Source organism: Nelumbo nucifera, chromosome 8 (genome assembly GCF_055504915.1).
Source record: "Nelumbo nucifera cultivar China Antique chromosome 8, China Antique-T2T, whole genome shotgun sequence".
Classification (NCBI taxonomy): Eukaryota; Viridiplantae; Streptophyta; class Magnoliopsida; order Proteales; family Nelumbonaceae; genus Nelumbo; species Nelumbo nucifera.
In genome coordinates this window covers 28,975,707-28,994,235 of record NC_142656.1, presented here as the reverse complement: position 1 = coordinate 28,994,235, position 18,529 = coordinate 28,975,707, and the positions used below count along the sequence as shown (strand labels likewise).

Genomic DNA, 18,529 nt, shown 5'->3' with positions numbered 1-18,529 from the left:
GAAAGGTTCTTGATATTGTTTCTTGGCTGAAGAAACAATATGAATTCATACTCACCAGCCCTTGTTTCATTCTTTCTGAAGAATTTCGGTTCTTGCAGAAGAGTCGTCCTACTAATCCTACTTCACCACACATTGTGTCATGTTCAGTGGAGATGGCTTTTGGTCTTCTCCTTGGGCGTGAAGACCTTCATTGGGAGTTACTGTTACATCGTATCAGGTATATCCCTCACTTCCTATTGGTTTCAAATCTTGTCCGGTTTTAGATTCAAGAACGAACATTGAAAATGTAGTTTTCTAAATTAGGGAATGCGATTCATAGATGGGAGTGAAATAAATTTTTAAAATTTCACCCAACCTTCCAGCAAGGTTTGGCCATCCATATGATGGATCTCCCATCCCTTTCAACATAATCTCTGCTAACATCTACTAGAAATGCCATTGCACTAGTTGGAGAAAAGGCTACAATCTGAGTCTGGCATCATCAACTAGGACATGCTTCTACTAAAGTCGTTCGAAGTGTTATCACCCATTTTGGTCTTCCTTACAATGGCTCTTTTAATTTAGCGGTGTGTGGGTCATGTCAATTAGGCAAGAGTTGTTGTTTGCATCTTTCATGTCTTCTACTTGTTATAGTCATCCATTAGAACTAATTTATTCAGATGTATAGGGGCCAGTCCTAGTAGCTTCTACTAGTGGTTTTAAATATTATGTGTTGTTTATAGATGCTTTTTCAAAGTTCTCTTGGCTTTTTCCTATGGTGAATATATTTGATGTATTTGATATTTTTATTAAATTTAAACATCATGTTGTGAACTTATTTGATAGAAAAGTAAAGTTGTTCCAGTGTGACTTGGGAGGGTTAATGGAAGGGTTACAGGCTTGTTGTCGAGAGGAGCTCAAAGTTCCAACGTGACACTACAGGCTTTGCCGAGAGGAGCTGGGTAATCATCAAAGGGTCGTTGATTGCATGGATGTTTAACCAATCCTTAATTAGCCAGAGTAAATTGGGTTGCAATTCTTTGAGAAGCTCATGGGCCTGCTTCGACCATAGTAATCTATTGAAACCCTTTTTTGCCCCATAAAGACTTCACTTGAATTTGGATAGTACTTCTCTTTTATAACAGAAGGCCATAAATTATTGTGACAGGTCAGCAGTTTCCATTGTTTAATGAACATGGCCTTATTCATTTGAAGACTCTCTCTAAGGCTCAGCCCCTACTTGATATAGGCATGCATAGCTTATTCAAGCATGTTTGCATTTTTTTTCTTTGTATCATACCACCAAAATTCCCTAGTAACCTTTTCAAGTTCTGTATGAATTTGAACTGAAGTTACTAGTAGAAGGTCCTGATCGATTGGGAGAGGAACTTTTACACCTCCATGAGTTGTTTATTGTTTTAATTTTTCCAAGAGATCTTGATGTGTAACGCAATTGTGACCCCGACTAAAGTCCTTACCCAAGTGGTAAGCCTGGCCCAGTACGACCCATGATCATGCCTAACTGATCTTTCCACCTAAACTTGATTATGAAGGCCAGAAATTGTAGTATAGGAAGAAAGGAATTATATATGAAACAAAACAGAGGTCAATGACCCAATAGATTGGTCACTTGGCATCCCTTTATTTGAAGAGTGAATGCCAATGTCAAGTTTTACTAGACGACCCGTGAATCTCTCCCTTCTTCAATTCTATGTTCCGATTGATTTTCTGGTTTTTGAATCGATCATCGATTCTATGCTCACATCCCCACATAGTCCAAAAAAATATAATAGGAAGAAAACTTGTAGAGCATAGACGTTTATTTTATTAAGCAAGCCAACGACACAAGCACACAAAAATCAAATACAAGCAAAATCAAGCAATTGTAAGCCCAACAAAAGAGATAGACAAACGAAATAGACGACGCTGGTATTTCCCAAATCTAGCCAATAAGCCAAAAGCTCAAAACTTCATGGCTTCAATCAACTAGCAATCTCCTAAGGAGCTTATTATTATTAGAAAACCAAACCTGATTTGAAATTCTGAATCCAAGCAAGCCTACTGGCCTGATTCCTTTGCACAGCATGTGTAAAGAAAGGTCTTCTCCATGGAACGATCACATTTCAGACACTTGAGAACCATTCTGGAAAAGTCGGCAGTGGTTTGAGGGACAACCAGCCGGAGAGAATGCTCCTGCTGAGCTGCTTGCAACACTTTCCAGAATTTGCCCTCTGTTGGGGTTTTGGCTTTCCAACAGGAAATTTTCATGTCGAGCTTCTCAGAGCATTTACTCCATTCCTCTCCATTGAATTTGAAGAACTCCTTCACCTCGGCAGACCCTTGGAAGATAATGGCCCAACGATCCGCAATGGCGTTGAAGCTTGACATGGACATTAACTCTTTCAAGATTTCGTCCTCATGGAACGGCTTCTCACAGTTTTCCATCCTCAAGTACTGGTAGTTCTCCAGATAACGCCAGAAATCTATGATTCTCTTAGGCCAGGTGACTGATTCATTTCCTTTCTTCTCTTCCAAAGGCTGGAAAAAATGTTGTTCATTGTCCTCGGTTATGGTGCTTAGGATACTCTGCAATTTTTGCTCATCAAGCAAATTCGTCCCCATGTAGACGATTGCGATATCCATCTGGTTGAGCTTTTCTTTAATATCTTTTATTTGTATCACAAAGCTCCTTAACCACTGAACATTAGAACCTCCAAGCAAGCACAATGTCTTCCCCATCTGATTCAGTAATATAGAAGCTTCACATGAGAGAGAGAGAGAAAGATAGATAGATAGATAGATAGATAGCGAGAGAGAGAGAGAGAGAGAGAGATGTACCGATAGAATTTTGGTGTCCAAGCGATTAAAGATGAGAGCCCATTTCTCCTTGTTCCAACGATCTTCTTCGTTTCGCCAGAGCTCAGCTTCCTTATCCTTGGAGAAAGGGTGAGCTCTAGTTCCCCAAATCTCAATCATGGGAAGTGCATTGGGGGAGATGATCTTTCCTTCTTTGTCTAGGACAACCAGTATGGGCTTCTTCTGGTAGTTCCAGCATTCCTTGATGTAACACTTGAATGGGCGTTTTATGGTTGAAGGTTTGCACCAGAACCATGGCATTTGGTTCTTATCAGCTTTTGGGTCTGGGTCTTCTTTTTGCCCTTCTTCTACAATAGGAAACCAGATGACTTCGAATAATGTCTTATTGTATTCCTTATAAACTGTTGTTAGAGCCTTGAATTTTTCTGAAATGTTCTCTTGGTAGTAGTCCAAGTCTGAGATGAATAAGCCAACTGATTTGCCCTTGAGAACTTCAAAATTGAGAACATCCTGCCAAAAGTCATGCATTAATTTAAGCACGTTAGTTCTTTGCTTTGCATTGGCCTGAAATAATTAATGCTTGTCGTCTGTCAGTAGCATCCTACCTTCCCATCCCGCTTGAGTCCTGCTCCTTCAGTTGGCTTGATGAACAACTTCTTGATTAAATCAACAACATCTGTATGACTAGGTTTTACAAAGCAGTCCATTGCAAAGTTAGAACAGTCTGCAAGAGGTCCCAAACAACTTCTGTTAGATCTTAATTAATTGCGGTCTGGACTTCTCATACACTATTATCACCCACTCTCTATCCAGAATTGTGGGCAGATTGCCCCATTTATTAACCCCAAACTTTATTGTTGCTGGAGGGGAAATGAATCTATAAATGAGTTTATTAAAAATCACTTCTGGATAGAGCGAGCTATCAAACCTGCTTGTTCTTTTAAGTCATTTAAGAATTTCTCCGCATGTTTTTATTCGTCTAGTCGCTTTAACAGTTGTTTTGTCTTCAGCTTCATCTCTTCTGATGAATTCGTATACCTGTAACAATAAAATAATTTTGTGAGTTAAATAGATAGAAACGAACAGAGAGAGAGAGAGAGAGAGAGAGAGAGAGAGATAGAGAGAGAGAGTGACATACTTCACCTTTATCAATTTCATGGTGGAAGTGAAGCAGACGACTACAGCTCGAATCATGTGGTAAGCAACGATCCTAACATACAAGCTTTGGTATTCAATGTTTGTGTAGCTGGTGAGACTGATAATTGGTTTTGTGAGATGCAGCATTTTGGTTACTAGAGAATTTAGACTCTTAAGATGCTCCTTCTCATCTTCTGAGAGCTTCCCTTTGCAGAAAATGCGCTGTTTGAGGTTGCGATAGGAGTCTACTTGGGCAGTGTCGTCTTGGGTAGACCACAAGTATTCACGATAGAGCATGGCAAATGCAGCCAGCACCAGAAGCAGTTTTGCATCATACGGGTATTTCTTCACTAAACCAAACATGTATTTTATGCATTCTTTTTCATCTCCATCTACACCTAGACGCGGTTTGCCGTCACAATAACACATGCATAACATCTGCCCCATTTATAAACAATTTACTTCCACCACAATAGAGTAGATAATAAGGTACAAAATAAAACATATATATATAACCAATTAAGCTAAATTGTTGATGATCTCAGAAGTTCTATTAATTAATTAGTGCAATTACTATTTCTATTCACACAATATTTCCGACCTGCAACTTGAATCTAGTAAGAATAAAATAAAGAAAAATTAATAAAAAAAATGTCATTTCAGGTATTTGCCATTTATAGGAATTTAGGAGTAGCACCGGTAAGTTATAAAATGAGAGAAAATTGATTGATATATATGGTATTTTTTGTAATAAATTATTCATTAAAAATTAAAAATTAAAAATTAAGAAAAAAGAAAGTTGACTAAAATGGTATGGTCATGTGCATGGAAGACCATTAACGACTCCCTTAAGAAGAAATGATCTATTGCAAGTTGAAGCAGTTAGAAGGGATAGACATGAGCAAAAATAATGGGTGTAAGTAGTAAAAAAAAATAATTTAAGTGCTAATATTTTAACAATGCATATGACATTAAATATAATGGAATGGTGAAACGGGATGCATATAGCCAACTCTACGGAATAAGGGTTGGAGATGAAAATGATGATGATAATGATGATGTATCAAGCATTAATTCAGCTTCTATCTTTAAGATAGAAGGGAAAGAGTTGGCTTAAACTGCAGTGCAGTAGTTCTAATTCCACTTTTTCAAAATTAATCATTGTCTTATCATATATTTGGATAATGGATAATTGGATACCTTCCAATAGATCTCCTGAATTATTTGAAGAAGCTCTAGTTTCAATGGATCCTGCAGAATCGTAGTCCAAATATATTAAGTCCCATTTGATAATTATAGTGTAAGGGGACATATTACATACATGTGCAAATAATGGATAAAAATAGGGTACAACTATGATACCGGAATGATATGATATTTCGGAAAAATTTAGGGCCAATCAACGGGTATCACAAAAGAGGTCATGATCAATCAGGTGGTATTAATAAAAATTCACCGGGGGTGCTTTGATTGGGCAAAGCTTTTTCGATATCATATCTTTCTGGCATCATAGATTTTCCCATAAAAATACAATACAATTAACATAATATAAACAACATGTTTTAACTTTTATGACATGCACTAAAACCAAAGTAAAGTGTTCATTTTATATAAAGCCCCATTTTTGTTATTTCTTGAGGTATTATTACCTTGGAAGACTCAGGTACTTTATTCTCTGGACCTTTCACTTCAACAACCTGCATTATAGTTAAGCCCAGTTATACATTCTTATAAAATCTATCTACCTATCTATCTACCTATCAATCTATAAAGAATGAACAAAACAATAAAGAGAAAGAGAACCCACCTTGCGATAAACAACGAAGGCCGGTTTGAGGATGTCAGTGATTATGCGAACAATTTCTTCATAATCACTGAAGGCATTGCCTGATTCATGCGTCTTGTGGACCTCTTCAATGTCTATGTCATCACCAAAGAGGTAAATGAAACTCGAATTAGCACATGGGCAGATTTGGGCCATCCTGGTTAAATTACTCGAATTACAGACCTCTGATCAGCTACTCCATTGGGCCTAGGAGGGGGAAGATTGGGCTTATATAGGAATCCCAACAAAGGCCCACGATTACCTCTCTTCGCCCAAAATATGCCAGTCTTCCAAATATCACTTTCTCTTCTTTTTAGGACCAACAAAGGCATTGCTACGTTTTACTGCATGGTATTGGCATGATCTGATGCATACCCCATCTTCTTTACCCATGAGAAAATCTCACCATTATTCGGAAAAGGTGAAAGATATTTACCTTGTTTTTTTAATCAGTCCTTGGAAAAGGAAGAGATGCCAAGAATAAGCCACATTTTATAAGATTTTGGTCATATTATGTGTTGCATGATTTCAAAAGACTACTCGGAAATAAAATCATTCTGACCACTGGTTTTTCGGTCGACAGTTCAACCATGGTGTCATGTGTTGCACGTTGGCATATCTGAAGGAGATTGAGGTATCATCATATATTATCCAAAAAAAAATGTGATAAAAGGAGGGGAGAGAAAAGATAAGCTTTCCGGTGAGTGACGGACGTGGTTGGTTACGGTAATAGAAGTTGAATGATGTTAATACTCTCGCTTAACTTGAATGGTAATAGATAAGCTTTCCATTGACCGTCTTCTAGGGCCTAGCAGTATATGTTGCATCTTTTCATGCACAAAGTGACCATCTAAAGTCTTTTTCTTTTTTTTTTTTTCTTAAAATATCGGATTGAACTAGGTATGTTGCACGTTGGCATATTTGATGATTATTAGGTCGAGTTTATTTTTCTTTTTTAGATTATAAACAACCTTTGAAAAAAAAATAATAAGGTGCAATCAGTGTAAGAAATCAAATTACCGAAACTAAAATGAGATAAGAGGTAGTAAGGTAGTACCTGAAGGAGGTTAGTGAGAAGCTCCAACTACTACTGGATGTTGCCAAATCTAGCCAATGGTCCCACCATCCATTTGCCTCCAGATCCACCCATGCAATATCATTGCCTGTGCACACTAAGGTGCTGGCTTTTCCTACTTCCTTGTGGTTTTCATGAATGGACATTTCTTAGAACTTATGGTAGTACATGTCTCTTTCTATGCTGACATTTACGTTGAGATCACAAGTTTTAGAGTTTAATTCTTGAGGGTGTGAATATTTGGGTTTGCAACTATTATTTTAATGTAACCCTTCATTTACATTTGCCAAAGCTCAAGGCACCATCCTTGGGTTTAGTATTAATAACATCGATTTCATGAGGCATGATTTCCTTTAAATGTATATGCATGGGAATATTATGGAGTGAAATTTATTGATCTCCATTAAAGACTTCAATGGCTTGCTCGTCACCCTTCTCCTTTGAGTTTGGTACCTGAGTCTTTCTTAGAGTATGGCTCGACTGCATGCTTAATGTGAGACTGATAACTCTATATTTTGATGCCTTAAGGGCATCATTTTAGGGGTATTTTCGGCCTTAGAATAGTCAAAGTGTTTTCTTTTCCCAGTTAAATTCATTGTTGTGACCTCTTAGCATCTCTGTGCAAATTCTGTGAAAAACTGAGGAAGTTACATGGCTGAAATGTAGTTTTTGGGAGGCTAGTGTGAAATTCAACTGAGAGAGGGGGTGTTTTTGTGAAAAACTGAGAATAGGAAGGCACCTCCTATCTGCTAAACCCAGTTTGGCGCCCCTCCTACTGTATTAACATGCTCCCCTCTCATTAGCAAATCCTAGAGTGCCTTTTAACCCATTCTTTTCATCCTTAGCAAACCCTAGCCGCCCCTAATTGTTTAATCTCCACCCTCCACCTCTTCTAATCTCCACCATTCATTCTAGGGAACACTTTTTGTAGCTTTTAAACCCTAGGGTGCCACCAAACTTCTAATCCTCACCATTCAGCCTTTAGTCATTAGATCTCAGCCCTTCATTCCATCTTCTATCTCAGCCATCCACTCTAGGGCGCCACCCACTCCTTCTAATCTCCACCTTTCAACCCTAGGCACCTCAATCTCCTCCATCCATTTTTAGTCGCCTAAATCTCAACCCTACATAATATTGGGTGCCATCTCCTTCTCCTCTCAGCCTTAGGATCAACCCAGAACCATCCTAACTCTTTATTAGAAACCCTAAGGTGCCCATATCTTTGCTAAAACCCAGCTACCGCCCCCTCTTTCTCTCTAATCCCAGTTGTATCCATCCTTCTCTATCAAAAGGACCCAAGGAGTCCTGAGAAGGGATTGGATTCTGCCCCCAGGTAAAACGGAAGGCTGATGTTAAGAAGTTCAAGGGTAGAGGAAGAGGAGAACGCCCAAGCAAGACGAGGGGTTCTTGCTTGTAGTTTGCCTACGCCACTACTGCCACCTATGGATTCGGATCCCAACCATTAGTCTTAGATTTAATTTCTGTTCTTTCATTACTAGTTCCATTTTTTCCCTTTCTAAAATTTACTTTCATTTAGATTCTAAGATTTACTTTCATTACTAGTTCCATCTAAAATTTACTTTCAGATGAATTCTGCGTATATGGAATTCGGCCAGCTAAGACAGAAGGCCTATCTCGAGAAGTCTGAGGGTCAAATGAAAGATTCGGAGACTATTAACTCCGATCGGATTACACTTTTTTTTTGTTCCTTTTATTTATTTATTTATTTATTTTTTGCACTAGGTGTCGGATTGGGCTGTCTTTGATATGCCAATCAATGAGATCCTTAGAGGGGGTCAAAACCAAGGTATGTTGGGACAGTCCAAGAATTCATCTGAGTGGGTGATCATAGTGATAGGATCAGCCCCTTTGTCGGACAAAGTGAATGATCGGGGAGGCACTCTCTCTGATAGAAACCTAAACTGTCGGCAATTGATTTCAACCATTGAAATTTATTTTTCAAAATATATTTATATAGAGATATACATATATATATATATATTATGGTTTCAAAATGTTTGCAAAATGTTTTAATTCCCGGGATCCTTGTGAGTAGAGAGTGCAACACTATTCCTTGTAGCCGAGGGAGAGGTCCTCTCTTGTTGAGCAGTGTTTGATCATTATGGGCTGAGAGGTTAAGTATAAGACCATTGAGGGTAATACCTGATGGGCTAATCTTGGATCTGCCCATAGTCCTTGGGTTTTCATAAGTTGGTTGGACCCAAGGACCATTTAGTGTGAATGTTGGGCCCATTAAGAGTCCATAGTGATGGACTCAGGAGTTCACTGTCTCCTACCCATGTGGCAGATGTGTAGATCAATGTTTGGGTCCCCGCTATACAAAGAGAGCCAACTGAGCAGCAGGTTAAGAGGTTAAGTGAGCACATGAATTTATTGGGCCTAAAGCCCAATTTCGAACTGGGTTAATAAGATTAATTAAATAGGGGCGGATTTGGGTTTGGATCAATAGATAAGGATAAGAGGATAAGTCTTATCCACTTAAAGAGTCCAGATCCAAATAAAGATTTCGATCAAGAAACTCCCAATTTGATTAGGATTAAGTTGATCTTGATTGCAGATAAGGTAGGAGATTATCCTTATCACTTAAAGAGCCCAGATCCAAATAAAGATTTGGATCAGGAAACTCCTAATCAGATTAGGAGGTTGTTTCTTTAAGGCTATAAATAAGAGAGCAGGATAGACATAAAAAAATTCACCAGAAAAAATACATAGCAATCTACAGAGTTCTTCCCTGTTCTTGCCGCCCCTACCCAATTCGATCTCCACTTATGGGAGTGATCAAGAATTGTTCTTGATATTTTTTCTTGGCAGAAGAAGCAATCTGAGGTTTTGCTTACCAGCCCTCTACTCCATTCTTGCTGAAGAATTCGGTTCTTGCTGAATAGTTGTCCTGCTGATCCTGCTTCACTACACACTGTGTCATCTTCAATGGAAGTGGGTTTTGGTTTTCTCCTTGGGCGTGAACACCTTCATTGGGAGTTACTACTACTTTGTAGTAGTTTGGATTGTTTAGACCAACCGGAACTGAGTATCATTTGGACCAACTGAAACTGAGTTGGATTGTTTCATCACTCATCAAAGGTGTACTCGACTGGGTTGTAGGGATGTCCTCCTTGGTTGAAGTCTGGAGCGCATTAGAAGATTCGTTCACTTCACACTCTAGATCCATAGTTCTCCAACTGTGGAGAGAACTTCAAAGTCTAAAAATAGGTAAACTTTTATTTTTGATTATGTTCAAAAAACCAAGAGTAATGCTAATAATCACTTAGTTGTTGTTAAACCTATGTTAAAGCAAGATCTTGTTTTATATATTTTATCTAGAGTTGGACAATGTATGAGTTGATTATAAATGTTATTACTAATCGATTTGATCTTGAAAATTTTCAAATTTCTGATATTATTGGTCAATTACTTGATCATAAGTCATGGCTCTGAGACAACTATCAACAACCTAGAGCCGATGACCATGTCTCTACTAATAAGTCACAGCATGGTAGAGGCAGAAGTGGTCAGGGCGGTTACACTCATGGTCAAGATCGTGGTTGGGGACGCAACATTATAGTCTATTAACTATGCAATTTTCCCAGTGGTGATCAACAGTCAATTGTAAATTCCAGCATTCCTGAACCTACAACATTTCACCCTAGGAAATCTTCATAGTTTGATCTAGCCTAGTATCCAAACTTGGGAGCAATGCATCATATTATGTTTGAGTTAGAAAATCTTCAGTTTTTATCAGATTACAGTGAGTCTGATCTGGTGAAAATCAGTAATGGAGCAGGTTTGCAAATTAAAAATATTGGTTCTTTAATTTCTCATGGTGGTCATCACTTTCAATTACAAGATATTTCTCATGTGCCCTTTATTACAAAAAAAAATTGTTATTAGTCAGTAAATTCACCAAGGATAACATTGTTATATTTTTGTTTCATCCTTCTCTTTTCCTCTTGAAGGATTATACGGTGAGAGTGCTTCTCAAATGACCCAATAAAGGTGGACTCTATCAGTTTCCTACTTCAGCAAAAATTACATAATCTCTACTCAACATCTACAACATCATTGATGAGCCATAGGATATCATGTTTGAGTGAGCGGAGGTGTTTGGAAACTTACTTCTACCAGGGAGATGCTCCACTATTAACCTTGGGTTTCCAGATAATCCTACCACCAAATTATTTGGTTCGGATGAAGCTTCCTTGGTGTAGGAGGGGGGTGAAGCTAAGTTGGAAGCGGTCTTGTTGAAAGACGAAGAGTGCCCTCAAAGGTGAAGAGAAGTGAAAGTCTTGGTAAAAATGTTTAGGAGATGAGAAGGTTGTGGATACTCAAGAGTACCAGTGCGGTATCATAATCCGACACCACGAGTAGAGAAGATCATGCATCGGACGGTACCCTCTAGCGGAAATCACACAAGGGATAATAGTGACAACCCATGCGTTGGATAAGCATGGGAGGGCGGTGGCTATCGGACGGTGAATATCAAGGCATCATTGGAGGGCGGTGGCTAGGTGGCTATCGGACGGAGGAGATCAAGGCAGCACCAAGGAGGACTTCGATCCTAGCTAGAAGACTAGGTGTTTTAGTGGTTTTAGACTTTTACAACTTTTCTTTCCTATTTACTTTATGAGTTTCAAGATGTATTATCAATATCAACAATTCCAAACGAATAGACACACAAGAATCTTTCTTCGCCAACTTTTCTCTCTCTTCCAAAGGCTTACGCCTAGTTTTCGTAAGGCTTCAAGATCGAAGCCGATCCGATCGTTCGGGTGCTTGCATAGTCAACCCGGTCGAGCGCATCACGCTACGTCAGGTGGTATCAGAGCGGGAGTTCGCCCAGTCAGATGGCCAACCAAGACGGTAGCAGTCACAACCAACCCCGTGATGGAGATTAGGGGTTACAAGTTGTTTGGAGAGCAATCGAAGAGCAGCGCACAGCCACGCATAACATTGAGCAGCAGTTAGTAGAGATCACTGGACAGCTGCAGACCTTGTTGTGGGAGGATGTTCCAAGGAACCGAGATAACCCAACCGGAGGAGACGACCATGGTAGACCACTCGTCAACCCCATACCCCGAAATCTTATTCTTGATGATGATTGCGACGATGAACTAGAGCTCGGCATTGCTCCAGTTCTTCCCGGCGATGACAAAAACGGTTGGAATTGGCGCAACCCCGGCAATTTTAATCCTCGTCGGAATCATGATGAGTTTAAACTCAAGATGGATACTCCTACTTTTAGTGGGGAACTGGATATAGAGGGCCTTCTAGATTGGATTACCGAGGTCGACCATTTCTTCGAATACATGGAGATCCCAGAAGAAAGAAGGGTGAAATTAGTAGCTTTCCGACTGAATGGAGGAGCATCTGTCTAATGGGAACGAATGAGGGAGACTCGGATCAGAGAAGGAAGAGGTCCAGTTCAAACATTGAGGCGCATGAAGCAGCTAATAAGAGGTAGATTTTTACCCCCTAATTATGAGCAATATATGTTTGAATCATATCAACGATGTGAATAGGGAACAATAAGCGTAAATGAATACACATCAGAATTTCTGAGATTGGCTTAACGGAACCAGCTATTTGAAAGTGATAACCAGCAGGCAACCCATTATCTGAGTTGTTTGAGACCTGCTATCAGAGACAAGATTGGCATCCAGATGGTTCTCAGTGTACAGGAAGCAAGGAACTTAGCTCTGAAAGCTGAATTAATGTTCCAAGAAAGGACCCGGGCCGAAAGCTATCGACGGTACAGTGGGGGCGACAACAGACCGGCAGCAGTCGACAAGAACAAAGCAGCCCCAGGAGTACAACCCCCCCACCCGCCGAATACAGCTAATGCCAGTAAGGCCGCAACGGACGGAAACACTCGAGGTAACACTTCAAACCCTCATAAACCCAGTAATCCCTATGCAAAACCTGCTCCTTTTAAGTGCTTCAAGTGCAATGAAGTTGGGCATAGGTCTAGTGACTGTTCTAGAAGGAAGGCAGTTAACATGATAGAGAGGGAGGATGAAGAAGATGTTGATGATGAAGTATATTGTGGATCTGATGGAGAGGACGAAGAAGGTTCCTATGAGCATGAAGAATACACATGTGTTGTGAGGAAACTGATGTTGTCCCAAAGAAGCAAAGATACCACTCAACGACACCAACTGTTTCGCACAAGATGCACTGTACAGGATAAATTATTTGATTTAATTATTGATAGTGGCAGTCAAGAAAATATTATTTGCAGGGATGTGGTACAGCAATTACACCTACTTCATGATAAGCATCCGAACCCATACACAATTGGGTGGATCAAGAAAGTCGGCGGCGTACGAGTGGAGGAACACTGCAAGGTCCCATTCTCCATTGGTAAGTACACTGACGAGGTATATTATGATATTGTGGATATGGATGCTTGCCATATTTTGCTAGGAAGACCCTGGCAGTTTGATGCAGATGCAAAACACCTAGGTAGGAAGAATACCTACCAGCTCGAAAAAGAGGGTGTACGCTACACCTTTTTACCCATGGCAAAAAAGAATCCACCAAAGCCTTCAAAGGCAGAGGAGAGAAATTTCCTTACCATTACACATCACCATGCTGAATTTGTAAAGGAATGCAAGGATACCCGCGAGGTCCATTTGTTGGTGGTGAAGGGAGAAAGCATGAATGAGTCACTGGAGGAAAACAAAATTCCAGTGGAAGTGCAAGGGCTACTCGATGAGTTCCATGACGTAGTTCCTGATGAGTTACCTAATGAGCTCCCACCCATGCGAGATATCCAACATCATATTGATTTTGTTCCTGGTGCTAGTCTTCCTAACCTCCCACACTATAGGATGAGTCCTAAAAAAAATGAGATTTTACGGGAAAAGGTAGAAGAATTACTAAGAAAGGGGCATATTCAAGTTAGCATGAGCCCTTGTGCAGTACCAGCATTATTAACACCTAAGAAAGATGGGAGTTGGAGAATGTGTGTCGACAGCAAGGCCATTAACAAGATCACTATTGGCTACAAGTTTTCCATTCCCAAGCTGGACAACATGCTGGATCAACTTGATGGAGTTGTAGTCTTTTCCAAAATCGATCTCAGGAGTGGTTACCATCAGATCAAGATCCGTCCCGGAGACGAGTGGAAAATAGCTTTCAAGACTAGAGAGGGATTGTTTGAATGGTTAGTCATGCCCTTTGGACTAACTAACGCACCCAGCACCTTCATGAGGCTAATGACTCAGGTACTGCGCCCTTTTATTGGTAAATTTGTTGTGGTATATTTTGATGACATCTTGATTTACAGCAAATCTATCACTGAGCACCTCGGACATATCAAGGAGGTATTGAATGCATTGAGGGAAAACAAATTATATGCTAATTTAAATAAGTGCACCTTCATGAGCGATAATTTGTAGTTCCTAGGGTTCATTATAAGTAAGGATGCTATTATGGTGGATGAGAAAAAAGTGAAAGCCATTAGGGAGTGGCCGTTCCCAACAAACGTCATGGACATAAGACGTTTCAATGGGTTAGCAACTTTCTACAGGCGATTTATCAGACACTTTAGTAGTATTGTAGCTCCCATCACTGAGTGTTTGAAAAAGGGAAAGTTCCAATGGGGAGAAGAAAATGAGCAAAGTTTTGCTCTCATAAAAGAAAAATTATGCACTGCTCTTGTCCTTGCATTACCCAGTTTTGACAAAGTATTTGAGGTTGAATGTGATGCCAGTGGAGTCGACATAGGTGCTATATTGTCACAAGAAAAGAGACCAGTTGCTTTCTTTAGTGAAAAGTTATGCGAAGCCAGGAAGAAGTGGTCCACTTATGATAAAGACTTCTATGATGTTGTTAGAGCATTAAAAACCTGGGAACATTATTTAATTGCTAAAGAATTTGTTCTCTACACCGATCACCAAACTCTTAAGTATCTCAGTAAGCAAAGGCAATTGAGGAGTGACCTGCATGCAATATGGTCTATTTTCATTGATAAATTCCCATACAAGATTGTGTATAAGGCTGGACAGCAAAACACAGTAGTCGATGCTCTAAGTAGGCGTGTAGCCCTCATCAAAACTCTCAGCATTGAAATTGTGGGCTTCGAATGCTTGAAAGATCTGTACGCCTAGGATGAGGACTTCAAACAGGTGTGGGAAAAATGCACAAATTGACAGCCAGCAGGTGATTTCTACATTCATGATGGGTTCCTTATGAAGGGGGAACAATTGTGCATCCCTTGCACCTCCCTCCGTGAGAAGATCATCAGGGATCTGCATGGGGGTGGATTAGCAGAACACCTCGGGAGAGACAAAACGATCGAAGCAGTCTAGGGGTGTTACTACTGGCCTAAATTAAGGAGGGATGTGATCACTATTGTGAGTAGATGCTATATCTGTTAAACAGCTAAGGGACAGACCCAGAATACCGGCCTCTACATGCCCCTACCTATTCCTACTACGATTTGGGAAGACCTGTCCAAGGATTTCGTGCTAGGCTTGCTAAAGACTCCAAGAAATATGGACTCCGTCTTCGTAGTGGTTAACCAGTTCTCCAAGATGGCTCACTTCCTCTCTTGCAAGAAGACCACAGATGCAACAGCGATAGCTAAGCTATTTTTCAAGGAGATTGTCCGTTTACATGGGGTGCCTAAAACCATCACATCAGACTGAGATACGAGGTTCTTAAGTCACTTCTGGATGACCTGTGAAGACTATTTGATTCATCATTGAATTTCAGCAATACAGCCCATCCACAAACAGATGGACAGACAAAGGTGGTAAATCGGACCTTAGGTAACTTGATCCATAGTATCTGCAGGGAGAGACCGAAGTAGTGGGATTTTGCCATAGCACAAGCAGAGTTCGCTTACAACAATGCAGTTCATAACTCTACAGGTAGATCCCCATTTTCCATTATTTATATGAAGGTACCTAACCATGCGTTGGATTTAGTGAAGCTACCCAAGGTACCCGGCCTCGGCGCTTCTGCCAAGCAGTTAGCAGAATAGATCCAGTCTGTATAGGAAGAAGTCCAGCAAAAACTGGAGCGAGCCAATGCAAAGTACAAGGTTGCAGCTGATAAGCATCGTTGGCACCAAGTGTTTGACGTCGGTGATGAAGTCATGGTATTCTTAAGGAAAGAACGCATACCCGTGGGGAAGTATAACAAGCTACATCCTCAGAAGTACGGTCCATACAAGATCATTAAGAAAATCAACGACAATGCTTATGTCGTGGACTTGCTAGATCACATGGGTATCTCCAAAACTTTTAATGTTGTTGATCGTCATCGTTACTTACCAGAGGCAACATTTGCATATCCCAGTCATGACTCGAGGTCAAGTTCTTTCCAAGTGGGGGAGAATGATGGAGGGCCAGCTCACCCACCACGAGTAGAGAAGATCATGCATCGGACGGTACCCTCTAGCGGAAATCACACAAGGGATAATAGTGACAACCCATGCATTGGATAAGCATGGGAGGGCGGTGGCTATCGGACAGTGAATATCAAGGCATCATTGGAGGGCGGTGGCTAGGTGGCTATCGGACGGAGGAGATCGAGGCAGCACCAAGGAGGACTTCGATCCTAGCTAGAAGACTAGGTGTTTTAGTTGTTTTAGACTTTTACAACTTCTCTTTCCTATTTACTTTATGAGTTCCAAGATGTATTATAAATATCAACAATTCCAAGCGAATAGACACACCAGAATCTTTCTTCGCCAACTTTTCTCTCTCTTCCAAAGGCTTACGCCTAGTTTTCATAAGGCTTCAAGATCGAAGCCGACCCGATCATCCGGGTGCTTGCATAGTCAGCCCGGTCGAGCGCGTCATGCTGCGTCAAAGAAGTTGTCTGATTCCCATTCTCAACTTGTCAAGAAATCCCTAAAGTCTTAATTAAGATGTTTTGTATAAAAAACTATACAGAAACAAGCTTGATCAGAATTTTCTTTGATTTCAATTGAATAAGCATTCTCTAAATCTAAATTTGTTTCTCAGCTAGACCATACATAAGAAAGTGGAGTTTAATTATGGTGGATGGAAGGTTTTATCAACGTTTTAAAAAACGACCCAGAAATAGAATTATTCTGACCACCGATTTCTGTGTCAATGGCCTGACTATCCAGTTCGAATGGATGGCTCGTTCTGACAGCAAAATTAAAAAAATAAAAAATAATTAAAAATAAAAAAATAGTCAAAAACCGCTAAATATTTCGACGGTTTAACTACCCGGGTCAACAGTTTGTTGACTTTTTAAATGGTTTTTGACCAGATTCTAGATTTTGGATAAAAGGGAACCGGTTGACTGAACGATTCCCAGGCCAAACGGTCCGACCATCTGGGTCAACGGCAGCTCGAAAACATTGGGTTTTATATATGGTCCTTATTATGATTTTATGTTATTTAAATGAAGGGTGGTTTTAGTCCCTTGCTTATTTCTTTATTATCTCTTTTGAAATTGAGTAGGTTTAAAAAATAACATTTTTACTGGAAATTGGCCAAAGGAAGGTGTAAGGGCATAGACTTGTCAAAGTCTATTCTAAACCACAAATACATTCTTTGGCCCGACCATACAGGGGGGATGAATCCTGACTGTGGATTGATGCCAAATCCACGGGCAGGATGCGGTTTATAAGGGGGCTATTAGTAGATTATGGGGAATGTAATTCAGAATTCTATACAAATTATTCAATGTATACTTTTTAGTGACAGTTTTGTTTTATATTTAGCAATAGATTGGTTGTCAATATTACTATATGGATGGTTTTAATCGTCAATAAAAATGTAAAATTATATTGTTTTTAATTTCTGTAACCATGCATGGCTTCATTACATTTTAGGGGCGATTATTTCTATGGTATAGACTCGTCCAATATTTATATAGATGAAAAATTATAAGACTTTTAATACATATAGTGATGCTTTTGTTATATATAGCAATGGTTAATTTAATCCTTCAGTATATATAGATCACTTTTTCTTTTAATATAGCGATTGTTTTTGTTACATACAGCATATCTACACCTTCCTTTTTATCATGAACAACATTAATTAACAATTTGATGAATGATGAGTATTATCTCTAAAATGTATAGAATATTCTATACTTCTATTAAAAGTGTGAATGATAATATCAAACTTTTGTTCGATTAAAATATCCCAATTTTTAAATTTGATTATTAATAGAAATATAATTTAAATAACCATTAATTTGCATTTAAATATTTTTTAATACATAGCCCATTAACCATTATCCGGGTCGAATGGTTCACCGATTCAAACGGACATGTTGATGATTTATTGACTTTTCAACAGATTTTTTTTTTAAATGCCCGGTTACGAAGCAAATGGAACCGGGTTAGGGTCCAGTAGAACTTTATCCGTCCATCTCATGGAGGCATCTAGGGGTTTCATGATTGTTGTCCATTTGGCTTGAATCGATCGGTTGCCATGCATGCTCTGTGGTATCCAAACCTCTGACCGGTTCGATCACCGGTTCATTTTTAAAAACCATGCCCATGATCATGCCTAGGTGATCTTTCCACCTAAACTTGATTATGAAGGCCAGAAATTGTAGTATAGGAAGAAAGGAATTATATATGATACAAAACAGAGGTCTATGGCCCAATAGATTGGTCACTTGGCATCCCTTTATTTGAAGAGTGAATGCCAATGGCAAGTATAGGAAGAAAGGAATTA

The 18,529-nt window shown here is 39.6% G+C and overlaps 1 protein-coding gene across 2 annotated transcripts in view; it reads right to left on the bottom strand.

The window, feature by feature from the left end:
- Nucleotides 1-1,771: 1,771 nt before the first annotated feature.
- Nucleotides 1,772-18,529, bottom strand: part of LOC148789804 (protein SIEVE ELEMENT OCCLUSION A-like) — a 42,017-nt gene continuing 25,259 nt past the window's right edge. The window contains exons 1-6 of one of the 2 annotated variants that reach the window (XM_088893948.1): nucleotides 5,741-5,971; nucleotides 5,583-5,630; nucleotides 5,134-5,184; nucleotides 3,935-4,371; nucleotides 3,725-3,834; nucleotides 3,402-3,520 (exon numbers count right to left, since the gene is read on the bottom strand). In XM_088893948.1, coding sequence (XP_088750074.1) covers nucleotides 3,768-3,834; nucleotides 3,935-4,371; nucleotides 5,134-5,184; nucleotides 5,583-5,630; nucleotides 5,741-5,914 — 777 coding nt within the window. In that variant the 5' untranslated portion in view covers nucleotides 5,915-5,971 and the 3' untranslated portion in view covers nucleotides 3,402-3,520; nucleotides 3,725-3,767. Of the gene's footprint in view, nucleotides 2,719-2,817; nucleotides 3,307-3,401; nucleotides 3,521-3,724; nucleotides 3,835-3,934; nucleotides 4,372-5,133; nucleotides 5,185-5,582; nucleotides 5,631-5,740; nucleotides 5,972-18,529 lie in introns of those variants that run through there. The other variant, XM_088893946.1, reaches the window with a different exon arrangement.